Source organism: Cricetulus griseus, chromosome 2 (assembly GCF_003668045.3).
Source record: "Cricetulus griseus strain 17A/GY chromosome 2, alternate assembly CriGri-PICRH-1.0, whole genome shotgun sequence".
Classification (NCBI taxonomy): Eukaryota; Metazoa; Chordata; class Mammalia; order Rodentia; family Cricetidae; genus Cricetulus; species Cricetulus griseus.
Window position 1 is genome coordinate 84,722,791 of NC_048595.1, and position 23,733 is coordinate 84,746,523.

General features: G+C 37.4%; 1 protein-coding gene across 2 annotated transcripts in view; it reads left to right on the top strand.

The window, feature by feature from the left end:
• Positions 1–1,849: 1,849 nt before the first annotated feature.
• The window catches only part of Shoc1 (shortage in chiasmata 1), a 79,947-nt gene continuing 58,063 nt past the window's right edge, over positions 1,850–23,733 (top strand). Inside the window, exons 1-7 of one of the 2 annotated variants that reach the window (XM_035439865.1) lie at positions 1,850–1,909; positions 4,467–4,582; positions 7,277–7,281; positions 7,997–8,069; positions 18,644–18,822; positions 23,173–23,326; positions 23,520–23,604. In XM_035439865.1, coding sequence (XP_035295756.1) covers positions 1,865–1,909; positions 4,467–4,582; positions 7,277–7,281; positions 7,997–8,069; positions 18,644–18,822; positions 23,173–23,326; positions 23,520–23,604 — 657 coding nt within the window. In that variant the 5' untranslated portion in view covers positions 1,850–1,864. Of the gene's footprint in view, positions 1,910–4,466; positions 4,583–5,970; positions 5,978–7,276; positions 7,282–7,988; positions 8,070–18,643; positions 18,823–23,172; positions 23,327–23,501; positions 23,623–23,733 lie in introns of both variants that reach the window. The other variant, XM_035439864.1, reaches the window with a different exon arrangement.

Below are 23,733 nucleotides of genomic sequence, written 5' to 3' on the forward strand. Positions count from 1 at the left end.
ATTTGTTTTTAAGATTTTTAGCAAATTGGATAGTTAGGGATGTTTACTCTGGGCTGGTGAGTTGGGTAAAGGCAACTGCCAGCACCCCTGAGGATCTGTGCTTGATACCTAGAGCCCTCATGATAGAAGGAGAAAACAGAATCCCACAACTTGTCCCTGTCCCTTGACTTCTGCACACACAGTGGCACAATTGTGTGCACACATGCATACTTGCATGCCCACGAGTTCACACACACACACACACACACACACACACACACACACACACAAAATAAAAATGCAACGAAAATTTTACGAAACAAATATTCACTTGATAGTAACTAAAAATAGGTAGATTATAGCCCTCTCCTATAGATGGGATCTTCAGGTCTTTTTTTTTCCCTCCCTCCAACCTCCCCCCCGTTTGAGGACAGGGTTTCTCTCTTAGCCCTGGCTATCCTGGAACTAACTCTGTAGACCAGGCTGGCCTGGAACTCAGAGGTCCATCTGCTCTGCTCCTCTAGTGCTGGGATTAAAGGCATGAACCACCATCACCCAGGCTATATTTTCAAGTCTTCAGACTTCAGAACTTCACATTATATGAGACAACAAGTAAACCACACAAAAATGAGATAATAATTACACTAGGCCAAGACCATTTGTATTAAAATATTGTTTAATTCAATAAAACATTATTAATAAACTAGTATGTAAGATATAAACATCTGAATTCCTTGAGACTGTTTTGTTTTTGCATGGTTAGGGATTGGGCCCAGAGCCTTGAGTTGTGCTAGTAAAGTCCTTTACCACTGAGATATAGCAGCATCCCACATACTTTATTTATTCAGAGAGTGCCACACTGTCTAGCTCAAGCTGGCTTTGAACTCTAAATCCATCTTCTTCATCCTTAGTGCTTAGATTAGAGGCATGTATCACAATATCCCACTCCTTCCAGACATTTTAAATGGCAAAAATATTAAGAACTATTTGATGAGTAACTTCTGAGATATAATTCCTTGAGTGCTCGTGATGTTGGAACCACCCCAGCATAATTCATTGTTCCAACTGCTTATTGTTTTATTCAGTAGATTTGTTGAATTTCCAATAGTCTGTTGGCCTGCTAGCTTTATTATACCATAATTGCTTTATTCCAAATGAACTAACTGTTCTAACTTCAAATCTCTTATTTTCTAAGAGAATGGATATAATTTCTCAAATCTTACTCTATTTCTTTTTTTATAGGTTTTAAGAACTTTTAATGCCAACCCACTATAATATTGCTTTTAAAGATTTATTTTTATTTTATGCATGTAGGTGTTTTGTCCAAGTGCCTGTCTGTGCACCAGTGCCTTTGGAGGTCAAAAGAGGGCTTCAAGTCCCTTGGAATTAGACTTACAGATAGTTGTGACAGGTGGGTGCTGATACTCAAATCTGGGTCCTTGGCAAGACCAGCCAGTGCTCTTAACTGCTGAGCCATCTTTCCAGCCCTCTATTTCTTCATTACAGAGTTTTGGCCTTGATTATTTAACTTCAAAATCAATTGAGAAGCACAATTACCCTGAATAAAATACTGTGTCAGTCTTTGCCACTCCAGCCTCTTTTAAACAAAATTATCATATAAAAATACTTGAACTCACTAACTTGTATGACTTAAATGACAAGAGAAAATATAGGAAAATATATAACAATAACATACTATTTTTATATTAGGTTTTCAAACACAAAAGTGTTACTTTATAATTTTTACTTTTATCATTTAGGGCCTTTTGAAAAATAAGTGAACCAAAGATTTGTGGTTAAGAAAACCTCTTGGCTTTGCTATGTTACCAACATTTAACTTTTGTATTTCTAGATACTAAACTGTGTGACTTTGAAGGGAAGAGCTATGTTTTCAGCATTCAAATATTATGCAATAGACTATTTACATGAGGTATGATGTTACTGGCTTGCTATCCATTTACTAAGAATTCTTGAAAATGTGTTATATGTATCTAGTATATGATAATTTTCAGTAATCCATAGGTTACTCTTTAGTTGCTTGCCGAGTCAATAATTACGTTATATTTTTATAGCAATTAAATACTGTGTGTGTGTGTGTGTGTGTGTGTGTGTGTGTGTGTGTACATACTTTTAACATTGGTGTGGTAAGTGCCTTCAACCTCTGAGCCATTTCACCAGCCCTAGTTTCAACTTTTTATTTTGTTTTGTTTTTGTTTGGTTTTTGAGACAGAGTTTCTCTGTGTAGCCCTGGCTATGCTGGAACTCACTTTGTAAACCAGGCTGACCTCGAACTCACAGAGATCTGCCTGCCTCTGCCTTCTGAGTGCTGGGATTAAAGGCATGCACCATCATGCCCGGCCTTAGTTTCAACTTTAAATATTTCTTTAAAAATCCACTTTTGTAAGGGACTTTTAAATTAAATCAAAATAATTGAATCACAAAATAAGTCTGAAACTACCTGAAGAAAGGAATGAAACTTTTGGCAAATTTGGAGGGTGTTTATTAGCATTCCAAATTGGTTTTCCTTTAAGAGATATGAGAAACTGTGGTACATGCCTGTAATCCCAGTACTTGGAAAACTAAAACAGCAAGATAAGTTTCAAGTCACCTGGGGCTGTATAGTGATACCCATCTCAAAAAAAGAAAAGAGCACACAGAAAAAAAGAATGGGCACAAAAGTAATCCCAGTCATTGTTATTGTGACAATAACAGCATGTCTTGATAAATCAGATACTTTGTCCATCTAATGGATTATGTCATTTGATCAGTGTAAGCACCCACATGGCAAATACTATTACTCTACAGGTTTTACAGTTTCACAGTTAGCAAAATTATGTCAAGAAAAGCTAAGTATTTGGGAAAATGTCAGAGGTGAATTTCAAGTTGAGATATATTGTTAATAACTGCATTGCAGGAGGTAAAGGTCAAGTAATAGTTCATTGTTCTTATGATCTTAAATGACAAGTTAAAATTTCATTTTCATCATTACATTAACCTGCCCCATCTACCAGTGCAAAAATATTATGGTAAACTAAAACTCTGTTACATTTTATAGGAATAAGAAATATATGGTCATCTTCAGATTTTATTTATTCTCTCATAACTGAGAGATACAAATATGTAGTCATAGCATTTGCTTGGATTATTGCAAAAATGCAGATACTCAAAAGTCCTCAAAGATTTGTTCTTACTCATGGTGCATCAGTATTGCCCTCCATGATGAGATGCTGAGAACTATCAAATCTTACAGAAGATGTGAGACTTTACAAAGTTAATGAAGATGTATTAAGAGCCACTCAAATAACTATATAAAGATCTGGCAAAGTAAAATTGCTTAGTAGACAATAGAAAGGAAATGAATATCCAAGGAGCCAGACATGTCACAAATTACCTCCTTTATGATCAAAGAAGAAAACTGATGCCATCTGTGGCATCAAATATAGTTTATGAGAAAATTACCTCAGAAGCAATTGTAAACAAAATTTATTAGATGTAAATTTTTTCTTATAACTTTCTTTTTTAGATGAAGTACTATTCAAGGTTTTTTGTTCCTATTTGCATGTATCTTTGGTCCTCATTTTATATAGATCACATTAAATGATCTTTTATACCACTTATTCTTGGATAATGAAACCCTTTTATTTAGCATAACACCTTCAACAACATAAAACATAAACAAAAAACTATCATTTTTTCCAGGTACATGGAATAATAAATTCCATGGGTAGTTGGAGTCATTGGAGAAGTCTCCATGGAGGAGATGCTGCTTCAGCTAAGAAAGATAGCTATAGAACAGCAGTGTTTTGTTTTGTTTTGTTTTTTCACAGAGTAGACTGCAGTGTTGTGACCACTGAGTGTTAAAGTGGGAGGTGGGATGGCTAGAGGCAAGACTTGTCTGTTTGCCACAAAGTCATGGGAGATAATGTTGGAAAGATGAGGGAGTAGAACTTGAGCTAATCTACAGGTTTACCACCTGATAAACATCCTTTCTGTGTTGCTTGCTTGATCTTTCTATGTAATACCAGCTGGTTTGATACTCAGTATGTAGCCCACAATGCCCTCAAACTAATAATCCTCCTGTTTCAGCCTCCTAAGAGCTGAGATTACAAGATGCACCACTATGATTACCTTTAATGTCCATTTAAAGGAGAATTTTCTTCCTTTTGTTTACTTTTGAGATTAGAAGCTGATTTTCATGTTTTAGCATAAAAAAAGAAAAGTTAAGACAGTGGCATTATACTGGTCAATGGAAGAAAAATCACATTGCTAAGTGATGTAATACTTTTTTTTTGTTTAAGTATACATATACTTTAGCCTATCATAGAAAAAAATGTAAGACAACTTGCTGAAATTATTCTCAGTTGCATGGTTCTTTGACATTTTTATGACAAATGTATCAGTTTTAAAGAAAAGTTATATCAACTTATGACAATAATCTGAATATTGGTAAATAGTATATGTTAAAATTATTTAATATTTCCATACAGAACACAGTTAAAGAAAGGCTTTACAGAGATGCTTTGCTGCTTCAGATCCCTTCATGTTTAAATCAAGACAAAAATTTTATTGATGATAAATATAGGAGTCCATGGACAAGAGGTATGTTTTTATATCTTGCAAGTTATTTCTGAGTTCAATGTAGTAAATTAAGAAAATTATACCATATGACTGAGATGTGAGCAAATTTTATGTTGTCTAAGGCACTGTAGAACATACTATGAACTTTTCTTTCCTATTTATTTTATAAAAACAATAGACTGAATGCTTATGTGCCCTCAAAACCACATGTTAAATTTAAGTCCCATTGTGATTGAATTTGGAAGAAAGGCCATGAAACTGGAGATTAATGCTCTTGTATAAGATATCCCAAGGAAGCCCCTTTCCTTTTTGTCTTGAGGACATAACAAGATGAAGTAGAAAAGAATCTCCATCAAATACTGAATCTTCTGGTGTCTTGTCACTGGACTTCCTAACCTACAATCCTGTGAAAAGTAAATATTCTTAGTTTGAGTCACCTAATCTCTAGTATTTGTGGTATAGCAGCTCAAACTGGCTAATAAAATTGCAAATATGAGAAACCATTGGACAATTTTAAGAAAAGGAATGAGAGAGTCTAAAACATATTTCATAAAAGGCAATTCTGGTTGTCTAAAAAATGGGAATGGTTGGGGGCTGGGAATCAAAAGTAGAAACACTAAAGTAGACAACTCAGTGGGTAAGGATGTTTGTTGACAAACTGACAGCCTGAATTTGAACCTTGGGACCCATGTGATGGGAGATAAGAACTGACTCTGACCGGTACACACACATCATAGCCTTGGAGTTTAGGAAGAAGAGAATGGATTGGGCAACACTTAAGAAATGCTAGTATGATATAAAAGCTTTTTTTGTAACACAATAAGTAAAAGACCCAGAAACTGATATTGGGGTTCAAGCTTCAAGCTGAAGATCAGAGAAGCAAAGCAGATGGCCACTAGCTCTTACCTCTACATCAGCTCAGACCAAAGGGGTGAATTCAGACTGTTCCCAACTTCACTGCTCCTCAGATTCACTCAGACTGCTATCCTCTCCTTAATGTGGCTAGAGACTAATCCTGAGTCTGACTACTGAAGACTCTGCTTCTTTGTTTTATATCTCTCTAGTGCTGGGATTAAAGGCATAAGCTCTGTTACTCTTTTAGTCTGATTCAATCTCGTGTAGCCCTGCGAGGCCTTGAACTAACAGATCTGACTACCCCTTAATCCTGAGTCTTGGGATTAAAGGTTAATGCTACCACTGCATAGTTTCTATAGCTAACTAGTGTGGCTGGCTTTACAAACTGATCTCTAGTGGCTTTATTAGATCATAAACAATATATCACCATACATTGGGGGGAGGGTTGATACAGGGTTTCTTTGTGTAGAAAGAAACTTGAAAGCCTGTCCTGGAACTCACCCTGTAGATAAGGCTGACCTCAAACTCACAGACATCTGCCTGTCTCTGCCTTCCAAGTGTCAGGATTAAAGGCGTGTGTCACCACGGCCCAGCAAAACCATTTATTTATTTTTTTAAGTTTATTGAGTACCTTGAAAAGAGCAGTAGGACTCCCAGTATTAAAAGTACTGCCTGTCTGAAGTAAAATTTAAAAATGAAGCAGTTCTCAATTCAAGTTGGTGGTGGCAACCAGCACTCAAGGAGCTACAAACCCATGAGGCAGGGGAAGATGAATCTGGAGAGCGTGCAATGTCTCCAGAATAACTGAAAAGGGGTAGGTCTCATGGGAAGGTTCTTTTTAAAAAATGGTCTAGTGAAAATGACAAAAAAGATGGTGGAGTGGGACCATGCATGTGGAGAGAAGAGAAACTAGAGGCAGCAACTGTGAAGGATGGGGAAGCATGTCTTGCTCAGTGGGGTCTGTCCAAGGCCAGCAGGGAGGCTCAGGCCAGTGGTCAGTCCCACAGCATGGAGCCACCACTACTGCAGCTCACATTGCTTGCCCTGATTGGGGGGGGGGGCAGCAGGGAGGAGGGGTGAGGACAGGGACATGTGCAATGGCCTGGGGCTTGAGTAGATCCTGCCCCCAGATGTGCTGCTCAGCTTCAAGGTCACCCTGACTCTGGGTAACAGGAGGATATCAGAGATGGGTCTTCTCAGCGATAGTTGTGTTTACCAGAATCCATGAACCGGACCAATGACTCCTTGCAATAATGCATGGAAAGCTGCTTGGATTAAAAAAAAAATTACTGTGTGGCACACAGCAGTTTGCAGAGCTGCTTAATGGCTGAATGTGCAATGGAGAGGTGGGAAAGAGGGTAGAATGGAGTGGCAGGATGAAGACAGGCAGAACTAGAGACGCAGTAGCATCAGTGGCAGCTGTGGGGATAGCATGCAGGGTCACCAAGCGGGGCTGGCAGTGTGGTGTGCAGTAGCCTGGAACTCACGAAGGCTCTGCCCCTGAGTGTGCTGGCCAGCCACAAGATCACCTGGCTCTGAGCAACAACAAAATACCCTACATGAAGAACAGTTCATTTTTTGGATTAAGCCTACTTGAAAGACCTCCATCTTCCATGCTGCCACTGAAGACCAAGCTGGTGTCGGTGGTCAGACTGTGCTAGTGTCCGTGATCCGTGTTGCTGCCAGAGGCCATGTGGATGTCTGTGGTCTGGCTCCTACCAGCAGCCATGTTGGTGGCTGTGGTTGGTGCTGCCACCTGAGACCACTATCATACTTTTCTTTTTTCTTTTCTTTTCTTTTTTTTTTTTTCAAGACAGGATTTCTCTGTGTAACTTTGGAGCCTGTCCTGGCACTTGCTCCGGAGACCAGGCTGGCCTTGAACTCACAGAGATCTGCCTGCCTCTACCTACCGAGTGCTGGGAGTTGGTGGCATGGGCCACCAACGCCAGGCCTACGATCATACTTTTCTATGAGGCATGGATGAAGATGTAACATCTTCAAAGTAACAAAACTGGGAAGAAGTGACATTGAGAGAAACTCTGACAGGGATACTACTCATGGGAGAATATGCAGTTGTATAATTGCATATTCTGGTGCAAGAATATGATGTGGTCTCTCTTCTTAAGGAATCAAGGGTCTAATCTGAGAAGTAATCTACAGACGTATAGAATTTCAATAAAAAGCTGTGTACGATTAAATAACAGAGTTCTACCAGCCATATAATGGACCTTCAAGGACAGAACATCAGAATGAACTGGAATGCTTAAGGAAGGCCTTATGAGGCAAAGCATGAACTGCTGAGCAGGATTATCTGGGAGCATAGCGGTAGCTAAGCAAAGAGAAGCTGGGAAAGGAGGGCGTTATTGGTATATTCAGACAATACTTTCTTGGCTGTGATTGAGTTTGGGGGAAGCAGATTACAATGATGAGAATCAGGTGTCACTTTGGCAAAGTAATTGCATGTGTGAACAAGTAAAGGTAAGTCCATAATGAAAACGATGGATGTTTGGCTTTGTTATGTTAAGAATAAAAGGACGTTTTAGAAGCTAATGTTGACTGTTCATTTTGGCCTTAACTATTTCAGTTCCGGAGATGACAGATAATTCAGGCTTGGAACAGTGGACAACTAGGTTCTCTGTGGAGGACATTCCTGAGAAGTATGTATCCTTAATCCCACATCCTCTTTATCTATAGAAGACAGTAACTTCTTCAGACACCTGAAAAAATCCCTTTACCTTCTCACACATTTTCTACTTTAGTCTGAAAGAAAGCCCTCATTGCAAGCACAAGGAAGAGGCTAGTTGGAAGTTTACTTATAGCCTCTTTTTTATCCTTCCCTCGTTTACCATAATTTAATTATTATTCTCTTCATTGGCATTACAAAAGATATGTAGAAATTAACCAGTGGCATTATACTTTTAGTCAATATGTCTATCTTCTGAGCAAAGCTCTTTATTTTAGTATTAAACTTCCTTTAGTAAAAATGCAGACTTCAGACTATTTTCTAGTATATTTATCAATATTATTTACTATTAGTTCAGTTATCCTTCAAATATTTGCATATTTGTGCATGAATACAGGACACAAGACCAAAAAAAGGTATAGCTATACCTTCAAGAAACAAAACGGGCAGAAACTTAGAAGCAAATCATCACAAACACTGCAAAGCACAGGGCAGAAGTAGGATCGTGGAGCAACGATAGGAAAGACTATGCTGCTGTACAGTGTCAGAAACTACACTTCTCAGTACCAATCCAAAGAAGTCATTGCTTATTTTGTATGAAATGTGCATCAGACTTTTGTTATTATTCATATTTTCAAGTTTTTATAATTTAAATGTTTCTTAATTCCAATGAAAATAAACAACAAAAACCCCACCACATTTAATTGTGTCTATACTCTTGATTAAATGAACCCAAATATTCTGTTTGTGTCATCTAGGAACTTATTAATCAAGTTAAGAATATGATATATACACTTAGAAAAATTAACTTGTGAAAATATGAGTAATATGAGCTCTATTATAGGACACAAGACCAATAGGACATGTTTACCACAGGAGTAGCCCCTTAGCAGTGAGGAAACTGAAAGATCCAGTGTATTCAATTCAGTGCACTGTGAATTAAAAGATGAAAACCTCAAGTGCTGGCAGCTTAGCCCTCATTCACTTTCATCATTGGTATGCTGACAATGGACCAGTGTTTCCTGTATATGTGAATCTCCTGAGAATCTCAGTAAAATACAACTTCAGATCAGCCAGTGTGTGTTGGGGCCTGAGATTCTACATTTTAAAAACTGTCTTAGGAGGAGTGGGGGGAGTAGAGGATTTGGGAGGAAAAGAGGGAGGGAGAACTGGGATTGGAATGTAAAAAAATTAATTTAAAAAATGAACAACAACAAAAAAGAGCAGAGGAAAATAAATTCATACATGCTTACCTGGTAAAAAACAAACAAACAAAAAACCAAAGACCTGTTCCTAGCTGTTCATGCTGCTAGTCTAAGGATCACTAAGATCTTTGTTCAGTTAACTTGGTAGGCCTGCACATTTAAAATAGGAGAGATCAGCTTCACAAAAAGGCAGGAGGTGAGCTTGGGCTTGGCATTGAGGAAATGCCTCCTTGACACAGAATATTTGGGTCAGAGAATAAAACATGCCTGAAGCCATGGCGGGAAGTGGAGTGGGGTGGAGCAGTCACTAACCTAGCAAGAGCTGCAGCTATAGGAAAAGGTCTGTCTAATAAACATAGCTGTAGTTTTGATTTACATTTTCCCAATGGCTAATTATCTAAAGCATTTTTTTTCATGTAGTTGGCCATTAGTCTGCCTTTATAGAATGTCTAGTTGAGTTTTTAGCTTATTTTTTTTTAACTGGGTCTTGATTTCAGAACAGAATATAATAGTTTGGATAATGGTATTGAGAAGCAGACATTGAATATAAAGTATAAGGGCAGTTTGGCAGTATGTGGCTTGTATCCAGATTTTATTTATTTTTATCCTAAATAATAGTCAACTGTATGGATATATCACATTTTACTTACCCATTCATTAATAAGGACATTAAGGTTGTTTGTGCTTCTTACAATTATGAGTAATTCTGCTGTTAACATTCATATTTTTGTGTAAACAGTTATGTAGGATTGGAATTACTGGGTCATACAGTAACTCAAGTTTAACTGTTTGAGGAACTGCCAGGTATGATCCAATCAACTGCTATTTATACTCCTACAAAGTGTGATAAAGCTTACAGTTTATTCATATCCTTGCTAATACTTTATCATATAGGTAAGAGGACAACACAAAAATAACTACAGGATTGGGATCAGTAGGAAGTCATTGCCTCCCCACCATAAAGAAACATAACCTTTGGTCATGTGTACTGTCACTTCCAAACTGGTCCAGCAGAGAAGGGTTCAAGAGGAGTAATGTTCCAACCTGTTTCTCTTCTACCTCTGATCTCCCACCAAGGCTTCCTGGTGGTTGATCCCAGCTAGAAACCAGAGATACAAAAGCCTTCTTTTAAGTGTTTTGTGTATATTCCAGATACAAATCCTCCATCAGGTATGTGGCTTTCAAATACTTTTGTCCTGTGGCTTGTCTTTTCTCTTTCCTGATGGTATCCTTTGGAGCACACGTTGAAACTTTAATATAGTTCAACTGTGTAGTTTTGTTGTCATGAGTCATATTTAATAAAATATGTAAGAATAATTTATATGCAGCCGGGAGTTGGTGGTGCATGCCTTTAATCCCAGCACTCAGGAGTCAGAGGCAGGGGATCTCCAGAGTGAGTGCCAGGATAGGCTCCAAAGCTACACAGAGAAACCCTGTCTCGAAAAACCAAAAAAAAAAAAAAAAAAAAAAAAAAAAAAAAAGAATAATTTACATGTTCTAACATCCTAAGAGTCTACTCTTTTCTCTTCTTCTAAGAATTTGCCCTACTCTCAAGCCCCCTATTGGGTGACTAGTGCAGAGTAGTTAGTCTTGAAACCTATACACAGAAACAACAAAAGTGGACTCAGCATGGCCAGCATGGCGTGTGTGTGTGTGTGTGTGTGTGTGTGTGTGTGTGTGTATGTATGTAACAAATATATTCAAAGAAAAAGAGGCTATTAACCTAAGAGTTGGGGACATGAGAGGAGCTAGTGAGAAGAAAGGGAGAGGAAGTTATATGCTTCTATTTCCAATTAAAAACATTTTTAAAGACATAAATCAGATCATGAAGTACCGTAACTATAACCCACAGATGGTGTCCCAACAGACAGAACACAATCCTAAGTACTTTCCATGATAATTTGGCCTCTGCCTGTCTGACTCCTCTATCCTCTATCCCAGTTACTCTGACCTTACTCTTTCCTAGAATCTACCAAGTTTGCCTTAGGCCTTTATGGCTCACTTGCCATCGTTACTCAGTAGCTACCAAAATAGCTCCTCCGTGGGTCTTTCCCTTGTTGTTGTCTCTAAGCATATCCACCTCATGGCTGTTACTCGATGTCTGCATATCTTGTTATATTACATATATCTCCGCTTTCACCCATGCCATTGTTTACTTAGTTGATCATCTTCCTTTGAGCGGATGAACTTTGTGAGAACAAGACTTTGTTTCCTAGTGCAGTGCTAGTACTAAGAATAGAGTTATCACATTGTAGATATTCAGCAAACGTTTTAAAGGAATTAATGAATGGCAGTGGGTAAAATGACCAAAAACAGAATGATAACAAAAGAAAGCAAAAACAGTGCCAATAGGACATCTTAAAAATGCCAGTATTCACAGGTTAGGCAAAGGAGGAGGTTCCAATAGAAGGAGACAAATACTGCTGGGAAAGGAGAAACAAGGAGGACCAGAAAAAAATGATCTTCATGTCATTTGTATCAAGAGAGTTGACTGGTGTTTTACTAAGTACTGATTGTGCCAGTGACACTTTTTTTTTTAAAAGATACTAAAGTAAATTCAGAAGTCTATGAAGGTCCACATATAAACCAATATTCTCAGTAAGTAAAACAGTTAAGCAGTGTTAAACTATTCTTGTATCTTATATTTTCTTCAAGAGTAAGGAAGTAATTTTAGAGAGTTTTTTCTGTGATTTTTCCCTTTTATTGAAAATGGATTTTTTCACATAATATATTCTGATTATGGCTTCCCTCCCCTCTACTCTTCCCAATTCCTCTCACCCTCCCCTCCCATCATTGGAAAACTAAGGGATATATTAAAAGAAGACAACATAAACTAACATATTAGAATTGAATAAAACAAACAGAATACAAGTCCAAGAGAAGACACAAGAAACAGAAATCCACTTGTTCACACATTCAGGAATTTCACAAAAACACTAAATGGGAAGCCATAATATATATACGAATAAATATGTATTATATTTGTTACATATGGTAAAAAGAGATGAATATATATATACATATATATATATATATATAATAAAAACAAGATAAAATTTTCTAAAAAAGAAAAAACCTTGACATGATATTGCAAGACAGTGAACTTCCAAAGATGCCAGTGAGTTTGTTTCCTGATGGCCATCTACTGCTGGGCATGCAGCCTACACTTAAGAGTAGTTTGTTTTCCTAGTGAGACTCCTTTGGAGCAAACTAAATTTTCAATTGCAAGTGATTATCAATTGGAGATTACTTTCAGATTAGGGATGGGGAAAGGTGTCCATTTCTCCTTTCAGCTCTAGGGCCCCATCTGTTGCAGACCCATGAAAGCCCTGTGCAGGCTGCCTCAGTCTCTGCATCCATATGCTCATTGATCATGTTGATTTAGAGGACCCTTTTTCTTTGTGTCTTCCATCCTTTCTGACTCATACACTTTCTCTGCTTTCTCTTCCACAGAGTTTACTGAGCCATGAGAGGAAGGATTTGATGCAGACACCTGTTTAGTTCCAAAGTCTCCCACTCTCTCTTAATGCCTATCTATGGGTCTCTGTATTTGTTCCCATCTTCTGCAGGAGAAAGATTCTCTAGTGATGGCTAAACAAAGCACTGATCTATGAGTATAGCAGAATGCCATTTGGAGGCACTTTATTGCTGTGTTTTTGTTTTTGGAACAATAGTATTTGGTTTTATCCTAGGTCCCTGTGATATCTAGGTTCAGGTTTTTGATCACTCAAGCAGTATTGGGTATGGGTTTCATCTTGTGGAGTGGGACCTAAGTCAAATCAGATATTGGTTGGATACTCCCATCTAGCTTTGTACAACCGTTGCACTAGCATATGTTTCAGGCAGGACCTGCAACAAAGAGTTTGTGGCTAGGTTGGTGTTTATATTTCTCTTTTGGTAATGTGCAGAATACCTTTCTATACCAAAGACTTCACAGTTGTGCATAGGCACCAGCGCAACTTCTCCATGTTCAATGAGTTATGTAGGTGTTGTCTTCAAAAATGAGGCCTTGCTGTCAGTTTGTGGAGAGCAACCTATCATCTTGAAAACAGCCTGGGTTGTTTGGGGATTCACATGGGACCCCTTTGGCCAACAACTCAATTATTTGTAACCCAGTCCTGGAACTGGAATCTTCATTTGGTGACAAGAGACAGTGAGTTGGGGCTCTGTCTCCTCCATTATTTGGTGATTTCAGTTGCATCACCTTAATATGTGTATATATTTTAGGAAGCTTCTACTCTATTGTTGCCAAACCACCCCTCAAATGGCTCTTAGTTTTAGCTGTCTCTCTTTGTATTCTCTCCCTCATCCCTCTTTTTCCCCTTCCCTTTCCCACCCAATCTCCTGTTCCAGCCCTCATCCCACCCATCCACAATTGTCTATTCTATTTCCCTATCCCCTACTCTAAACCTAACCTTTGTGGTTCTGCAGATTGTAGCTTAGTTATCATTGACCTAACGGTTAATATTCACATAGAAGTGAATACCTACACTGTATTTGTCTTTCTGGGTCTGGGTTACCTCACTCAGGATGAATTTTTTTTCAAGTTCTATCCATTTACCTGTGAATTTTATTTTTTTAATAAATAGCTGAGTAATAATACTCCATTATATAAATGTACCCATTTTATTTATCCATTTTTCTGTTGAGGGACATATAGGTGGTTTCCAGTTTCTGGCTGTTATGAATAGAGCAGCAATGAATATGGTTGAGCAAGTGTTTCTGTGGTAGGATGGCACTTCATATATCCTTTGGATGTATGCCCAAGAGTGATATAGCTGGAACCTGAGGTAGATCAATTTCCTATCTTTCTGAGGAAACTTCCACACTGACTTGCAAAGTGGCTGTACAAGTTTGCACTCCCATCAGTAATGGATGAATGTTTCTCTTGCTCCTCACATCCTCACCAACATGAGCTGTCACTTGTTTTATTGACCTTAGCCATTCTGATGAGTGTAAGATGAAATCTCCAAGTAGTTTTGATTTACATTGCAAGTATGACCTTATGATTCTTTGGATCTCCAAGGTGTCTGTTATGTCCCCCTTTTCATTTATAATTTTGTTAATTTGGATATTCTGTCTCTGTATTTTAATTAATTTGGATAAAGTTTTGTCAGTATTAACAAATTTTTAAAAGAACCAACTATTTGTGTCATTGTTTCTTTGTATTTTCTTTTTCTTGTGTGTTTCTATTTTGTTGATTTAAGCCCAGAGTTTGACTATTTCTTACTGTCTACTCCTTTGGGGTATGATTTTTGTCCTAGAGCTTCCAGGTGTGCTGCTAAGTTACTAGTATGAGATCTCTCCCGTGTGTGTGTGTGTGTGTGTGTGTGTGTGTGTGTGTGTGTGTGTGTGTGTGTGTGTGTGTGTGTGTCTTTAAGTGTATTCATTTTCATTCAATTCTAGGAAGTCTTCAATTTCATAATTTCTCTCTTGACCCACTTTTTCATTCAGTAGTAAGTTGTTCAGTTTCCATGAATTTGTAAGCATTCTGTTTCTATTGTTGATATCCAGCATGTGTGTTCAATTTTGGAGAAAGTTTGTGAAGTACTGAGAAGAAGGTGTACTTTTGTGTTTGGGTGAAATGTTCTGTAAATATATGTTAGGTCCATTTGGTTTATAACATTGTTAGCTCCAGCATTTCTCTGTTTAGTTTTTGTCTGGATGGCCTGTCTATTGGCAAGAGTGGAGTATTGAAGTTTCTCACTATCAGTTAATGAGGGTCAATATGTGTTTAAGCAATATAGTGTTTCTTTTTGTGAACTTGGATATCCTTGTGTTTGTGGCATAGATGTTAAGAATTGCAATGACCTCTTGGTGGGTTTTTCCTTTGATGAATATGTAGTGTCCTTCCCTATCTCTTCTGATTAGTTTTGGTTTAAAGTCTGTTTTGTCAAATACTAACATGGCTACCCCAGCTTGCTTTTTAGGTCCATTTGCTTGGCATATCCTTTTCTATCCTTTTGCCCTGAGGTGATGTCTATCCTAAATGTTGAGGTTTGCTTCTTGATGCAGCAGAAGGATAGATCCTGTTTTTGCATCCATGCTGTTAATCTGTCTTTTTATTGGGGAATTGAGACCTGGTGTTGAGAGATATCGATAAGCAGTGTTTGTTGATTTTGTGACCTGTGACTTAGCCGTTGTGGTGTGTCAACTTTTCAGCCAGTCTGTACAGATCTTGTCTGCTGGACCTGGGATCTGAGGACCAGAAAGAATAGGATGGACTGCAGTCTATCTAATGCTGTAGACAACCTTACTTCAGTTTCAGTATACTTTTATATATGAATGAAGCAAAGAAAGCAATGGTTGAAGGAAGGTTGTTTGAGTTCAGAAAAACATAAAATAAAGGTTAGTAAACACACACTAAATATTAACAGAACAACCCTTTCCCAGAACTTTCTTAGGACAGACTACCTTAAATACAATTGCCTGGCATGTACTATAGATTATATCTGGGAAAGCATGAAAGCAAGGCACAAGGCCATATCCAGATTCAGGGTAAACTGACCAGATTGGGTTCTATAGCTATGTTCTGACATCTAACAAAAATAAACATACCTTATAAATCCAGAGTAAATGTAAGTCACAGGAGGCATGAACTCACATCCAAGAACAGTCCAGGGAACAAAATGCACCTAAGGTAAAAGGCTTTCTGCCTTTTTTCATGGAACCTCACCCAGTTTCCTCAAGGCATTGTTCATCAAACACCATTCTTTTGAACATGTTCAGACAGGTGTGTGTGTGTTTTCCATCTTTTGGTTTTCTGGTCTGGGGTTATTTATTCCTTGCATTTTCTTAGTTGTGGTTAACCTCTTTAGGCTGGAGTCTTCTTTGTAGTGCTTTCTGCTTGGCTGGATTTATAGATGGTTACTTAAATTTGGTTTTCTCAGGGAATGTCTTGGTTTCTGTATGGTGATTGAAGCTTTTACTGCGTATAGTAGAGTCTGGTCTGACATCTGTGGTGTGTTAGAGTCTATAGAACATCTGTCCTGGTCCTTCTGGCTTTTAGAGTCTCCATTTAGAAGTCAGGTGCTAGCCTAAAAGGTCTGCCTTTATATGTGCCTTGGTCTTTTCCCCTTGTATCTTTTAATATTCTTTCTGTGTTCTCTATGTTTTGATTATTATGTGCCTTTCTTTTCTGGCCCAGTCTATTTGATGTTCTTTATGCTTCTTGCACTGTATTAATAGGCATCTCCTACTTTTGGTTAGGAAATTTTTCTCCTATGATTTTGATGAAAATATTTTCTGTGCCTTTGACCTGGGTTTCTTCTCCTTCCTCTATTCCTATTATTCTTAGATTTGGTCTTTTCATGGTGTCCCAGATTTTCTGGATGTTTTGTGACAGGAATTTTTTTAAGATTTAACATTTTATTTTACCAAGGTATCCATTTCTTTTATTGTGTCTTCAGTGCATGAGATTTTCTCTTCGAACTTTTGTATACTGTTGGTGAGGCTTGCCTTGAGGTTCCTATTTAAGTTCCTGAATTTTTCATTTCCAAATTTCCCTTAGTCTGGGTTTTCTTTATTGATTCTATTTCCAGTTTAAGGTCTTGTTTGGTTCATTTCCTTCTACTGTTTGTGTTTTCATAGATTTCTTTAAGGGATTCACTCATTTCCTCTTTAAGGAGCTCTGTCATAGTAATGAAGGTATGATCCCTGTTTTATGATCCCTGTCTTATGCTTTGGCTATGTTGGAATAGTTGCTGGGCTCTAGTGGAGACATATTATCCTGCATGTTATTGTTTTTTTTTTTTTTATTCTCATGTCTAAGTATCTGGATTTGGGAAGATGGTAATTCTTGGTGCTAATATCTGGTCTTGTTTATGTTGGGTAGGTGTTTTGTTACCGGGTTTCTGATGCCCTCTCTTGTTCTTAGGAGAATGTGGTGGCTGTGTGTTACCTGGTAGAGAATTCTGGGATCAAGACAGGTGTGGCCACTAGGGGTTCCAGGTAAAACGTGTTTCTAGGTATTGGTTGCTGACACTTAGGAATGGGGATGCATAGAATCGAGGGAGTCTACAGGAGGCAGGAAAGCAGAGTGTCCATCGGGATCTGCTTAGTCCCCTGGCAATAAGGGCAAAAATGAGGAAGGCTACAGCAGGTTGTCAACAGATGAGCTAGAGATGAAACTAGCATAGGGATGAGACTATGGGATTGGATTTGTAGGAGTGGGGGCAGAGGTGAAGATGTATAGTTAGCCTACTTGCTTCTTTGGCCTGAGTGGCCTGAAGATTCCAGGGAGTGCCTGCTGGAGTTGGAGACTACAAGTGGTCTGCTACAGAGCTGGGGATAAGACGGGGTGGTGGGGTTGTATTTGAGGAACAGAGGGAGAGGTGAAGATCCACAGTCAGTCAGCCTACATGTTTCCCTGGCTATAGTGATCTGTGGGTTCCCAGGGATTGCCTGCTTGGAGTTGGGGGCTGGAATAAAGCAATTGGGTGGGGGTTTAGGAGGGGAAGATCTGTGTGATAGTAAAAAACAGACATTGAATATAAAATGTAATGGAAATCTGACAGTGAGTGGCAAAAGTTGCAAATAAATAAAAATGAATCTGTGTAACTTCTCTAAAACTTCTGTTTTTAGGAAGTGTATTTTGGGAAAAATGATGAGATAAGCATACAAAAATGGTCCTTGCATTATTGCTCATAATAGCAGTCACAAGAACCTTCAACTTTCAGTATGGTTAAATGTCTGATGGTTAATACTAAATATGGTAGCTTTCAATCACTTTAACAGAGTACTTGAAATAATTAACTTAGAAAAGATTTATTTTGGTTTGCGGTTTGGATTTTCTGAGCATGATCAATTGATTTGAGCCTGTGGTGAGCCAGCATATGATGGCAGGAGCACATGGCAGACCAAGAGTGCTCAGCTCAGGGACCAGAAGTAGAGAGTAAAAAGAAAGGGACAGAGTCCCACTATCTCATTTAAGGACATACTTCTAGTGTTCCAAACACTTCCCAGCCAATCCTATCTTTTATAAGCTCTGCTACCTCTTTAATAGTGCCACTCAGTGAGCCAAGCCATTAATACATTGGCCTATAGGAAGTTATGTAAAATCCAAAATACAGCAGTGATAAATGGAATTCTGTTCTTCTACTCAAATAGAAAGTCAGTAGTTAACATTGAATAGGCCTGTTATTCATAGCTCAGTAGAAAATGCAATACTATATATGTGAATACTGTGTAATTAGGAATTTATGTAATTTTGTATTCCTTTCAAGTGGGGTTACAGATAACTTTTCTTAGTGTCCTTTGGAATTTGGCAAATTTTCCATGGTGAACACATACTGTTTATTAATAAAAGTGTTTTCAAATAGATAAAATCAATTTTATGTCACAGAAAGACAGTTACAGGAATGATGATTAATGGTACATTTGAGGAAATTGTTCCAAGTTCCAATCCAAACTCTCCAACTGGAATAGAGAATGTCAGCTTGTACCTCAGTAAGGACTACAGAGAAGACTTTACACCTCTCAAGTGCTCCCCACACTACCCGGGAGTGAAAGCGGAGCATCAAGGTAGGAAGTGATAAAACATTTCCTACTAACCTATATAGCTTCATTTCTATTGCTCAGTTGTTTTTGTTTTTGTTTTTTTCGGGGTAGGGTTTTTCTGTCTAGCTTTGGAGCCTGTGCTGGAACTAGATCTTGTAGACCAGGCTGGTATCAAACTCACAGAGATCCACCTGCCTCTGCCTCCCAAGTGCTAGGATTAAAGGCGTGTGCCATCACTGCTCGGCTCCTCAGTTGTATTTTAAATATCTTTATTTTACTAAAAATATCTACCTGCATAATTGTAAATCTGAGTTTTACCAAGCTAACAATATTTTGTCTTTCATATTAATATACTTTTTACAAATTTCTTTTACTTTAAGTTTGCTGAAACTCAAAATAACATGTACAGACTTGATCATGGTGTGTGTCAGCATCCAGATCTCATGATACAGAAATGTAGTGGGCCATTAAGTTTTGGATTCTAAAGTTATGCCTGTATGTTATTTTCTCAAAACATCCTAAAGATATTGAGTCTTACCTAATATGTGTAAAAGCAAAGTTCAAATCATAGATGGAGTTGTGATCAGACTAGGCCAAGAAGTGTACCAGTTTTTAAAAAGTTATTGACGGTTATCAACTAAAATTATGTTTTGTCTAGACTGTTTTACAAATTTCTCTAGCAAGCCAAGTTCTTCAAAGCTTGCTGAGAACTGGCTTTCTTGTATTATAATGGCCTATTCTGTGTTTAGTGACAAAGCTTGAAGGTCTGTTACATTTAAGAAATGTTATAGCCAGGAGTAGTAGTTCACACCTTTAATCCCAGCACTGGGGAGGCAGAGGCAGGTGGATCTCTATGAGTGCGAGGCCAGCCTGGTCTACACAGTGAGATCCAGGACAGCCAGGGCTACAAAGAGAAACCCTGGTTTGAAAAATGGGGCAGGGGGAGGTATAGCTTGAGCATGAAAAAATTAACTAGATTACTTAACTGTTTTTATGTGATGCAGTTTGGGGAAAGTTGTTAATGAGGCTTGGGGGTAAATTACGGTTTTAGTTTTCTCCTAAATTTTTTTCCTAAAAAAGTGAGTTCTAGATCAGCCTAATTTTTCCTAAAAATTAGCCTAGTTTTTCCTAAAAAAACTCCTAAATAAGTTTTCTCCTAAAGATTTTTCTTTATTTATTAATAAAACTTCTTGTAAGATTTTGTGGAGATGAAAATAATTTTATATTAAATTATATATGTACATAGAGATGATTTATAGAAACTATTCTTGTGGCAAACTATAAGCTATTGTTGGATAAAATCAATTAACTAAGGGGCAATAATGCTTAACTTGTTTTCCTTTCATGTCCTATATCATACACGTCACTTTATTATCTTTGTAATCTAATATATTTTTTGTAGTTATATATGTTGCTAATTTCAAACACATACATGGATATATACTCTCATTCCCAGTCATTTAACTGAGGCTAATCTTGGATATAGAAGTATTTCACATGATTTTGTTCTTAGCTTTAGTACTGCTGGTATAATATAAGCATACCTTATTAATGCCACCCTTATCATCACTGGATACATTGTTGCTGTTATTGTGGTAATGCACATAAGACAATGTGATGGGGAAAATGTATATTTTACTTGCATCTTTAAACGTTATTAGTGTAAAGTGGCCCCGTGGTTTAGTTGGCTAAAGTGCCTGTCTTGTAAAAGTTATTAGTGTGTATTGGCTGTTTGTATCTGTTTCTTTTGTGAAATAATTCTCCTTTTCTACTTGCATGTATTTTTATATGTAAAGACACCAATAATTCCACCTTTATTCCCAGAACTCGGGAGGCAGAGGCAGGTGTATCTCTGTGAGTTCGAGACCAGCCTGGTCTACAAGAGCTAGTTCCAGGACAGCCTCCAAAGCCACAGAGAAACCTGTCTAGAAAAACCAAAAAAAAAAAAAAAAAAAAAAAAAAAAGACACCAATAATTCCAAATGCATTTGACTTTAATCTGATCAGTTCTGTTTTCTTTTATAGATTCTTGCATTCCATTTGTGTTTAGAAAAAAATTCCCTTATTTATATGTATTATATAACCTTCCTTTGTTTAAGGTGTTTGTTTTGAGACAGGGTCTTGTTGTATAGCTCTGGCTGATATAGAACTCACTTTGTAGACCAGGTTGGCTTTAAACTCACAAAAATCTACCTGCCTCTGCCTACTGAGAACTAGGATTTTCATGTGTGTGCCATGGCACCCACTAATTTTGTAATGTTTTATATAATTTTACTTCAGATATTTTTATGCTTAAAAATGGGACATTTTAAAAATATTTTGAAGTTTGCCCCAATATCTTTTAGCTAAGAGTCTTTCCCATTAGAAATGCTACTGATGTTAAGTTCTTACCTGTTTCCAGCTTAATTCAGGGTTTTCTGTTGTTCTGTCTGTTGTGTTAGTGTCACATAATATGAACTCTTAGAGAACCACACCATATGTTAACAGAATCTTGTTTTTCCCTCCCTACTTCATATGTTTGTCTAAATTTACTTTCCCTAAATGTTCCAACTCACATCTCTTGAAAGATTAGTGTTACATTGTTTAGATGTTTGGTTAGTTTTCCTAGCTGGGGGTGGGGTGGGAGTGGGGAATGATTTGTCTTGACTTTCTTCAATTTTTTTTAAAGATTCTCAATGCTTACCCACTAGGAAATCATTATTTTAATAATTTGTACACAACCTTAAGGAAATTTTACTGTTTTAATCTAGTTAACTTGAGTTTTCAAAGTGGACAGAAATAACTTTCACAAAAATAGTCCTGTCTTCTCTCATCACTAAGCCTCTTTTCCTGCTTCTTTCATAACTAACCAGATTTTCATTTCTTTCATATCATTTGTCTACAACAGAGTCAAACAGTGTGGGGCCCACGTAGTTGCTATGAAGTAAAAACTCTGGGGAATACATTACAGCCGTAATTGTATAAGGAAGCCACATGCCTTGGTGAAAACTTTTGTCTAACAGCATTGGTTGTGGTGGGATGCTGACATCTAGTGGCTATGTCAAAAATGGTCATTGAATCTTGGGGACTAAAAGGGTAGAATGCTTGGAAAACAAGACTTCATCAGTGACATTATGTCCCCATGCAGTAGAAATATCAGAATGTGGAGCTTGTGGTTAGAAGAGTAACTGAGGGTATGGGGAATATAAACAGGGCTGTTTTCACTCTCAACATGACTTCATCAGTATTGGCAGGATGGGTGGATTATATGAACAAACAGCACTTAATTTTCTCAGATAATCCCTGCTTCAATGTGGACTTGGTTGAGGCGCTTTCAGCAGTGTCTCATGGAGAGCTTCTAGTCATGAGATTGGCAGGAACTTAATGGTTTTCACGGTCTCTTAGGAGGCTAGTTTATATCACATGTTCTCCTTTGATGCATATGTTCAGCATTGGCAAAGGGTACTCTCGGAGTGCTTGTTTTATGTCACATATTAATTAGGAACATATATCACTTATATAGTTCTGTCCATGGGAGACACCACTACCTGAAAACTACATTCTATTCCTCTCCCAAGACCTGCTGCCACCACTTAACTGAAAGACTACTGCCCAGAACAAAAGAATTATCTATTCTCCACACTCAAGACAGCTTTTATGTTGGAAACTTTGGCTTTCTGAGTGCTTCCTTCTCTGAGTACACATTTTCCTTTCCCTTTCCACTAAGAAATTTATTGAAGAAGGGAGCAAGTTTAATGTTCCCTTCCATAGCTAAGAAACTCATACAACTAACCAAGATTCTAAAGTAACACAAACATTGAAGGTTGAGATAGAAAGGGAATTTTAGTTAATCAGTTGACTATTATCAGTGGTAATTTAAATATGTAAAGAATGTCACACTTTCCAAGTAGATGTCTCAGTATATAGTTTTCATTATAATTAATTGTGTAGCAGTCTTGTATGTGTAACTTGATAATGATGAAGTCAGTGACTTCATATGTAGGCTCCCTAGACCATTTTCATTCATTATATGTCCTTCCAGATTAAATGATCTAGAAAACAGAAAATCAGACTCAGCCAGAGCCCATTACTTTTATTACTTTAAACTTTTGGTACTATTTTGAAATAGAAAATAATTCCCTCCATTTATCAAGTCAGTCTCTATTGATAAGATATATGTCATTATAATGCTACTCTTTCAGAACATTTGTCTCCATCTCCATGTGCTAAATAATACTACATTTTACTGAGCTTTTCCTTTTGTCTGGGTCCTATATTCTGTATTTTATATGTATATATAGTCTAGTGGAGAACTAAATGATTTCTATGTGTTTGATATATAATGTCTGGATCTCTTGTATAACTATTAGATATTTAATCCCTTATTTCTTTTCAGGATTACTTATTGATGAGGAAATGATTTTTATAAATAAAGCAGTGGGAAAGCATCTACCAACTGTGGATAGTCTCTTGAGTAGACTAAAGCTCTATCTGGTTAAGGATCCACTTTTAGATTTCAAAGAACAGCTATCCGGAAAGGATAATTTCACGTATGTAATTGTCTGATACTGTAACTGCTTTTATATGAGATCATTCTTTGTACACCCACAGGTTTTGATGTTGCTAGTAAGGGTTCCATTGCTTTGTCTCAACTTGCATGCTAGTCTTTGTGTGTTTGATTGACAATATTTGTTAAATGATTTTAGTAAGCATTAATTAATCTAGTTTGATTTTTTATTTAAGGGAGTGTTTCTCTGTTCGAGAACGTTTGGAACCTTTTGTGAGAGATTTCCATATGGCGGAGGAGACCTTTTGTAAGAAGAAGCTAGTATGTTTCAATAGAATTGTAACATTTGTTTTCAGTAATGTATTTGTAGAAGGGAGCACATTTATAAATTTTAGTAATTTATTTTGACTCTTTACAACTGTCATACTAAAATTTTTGATACTAGGTTGA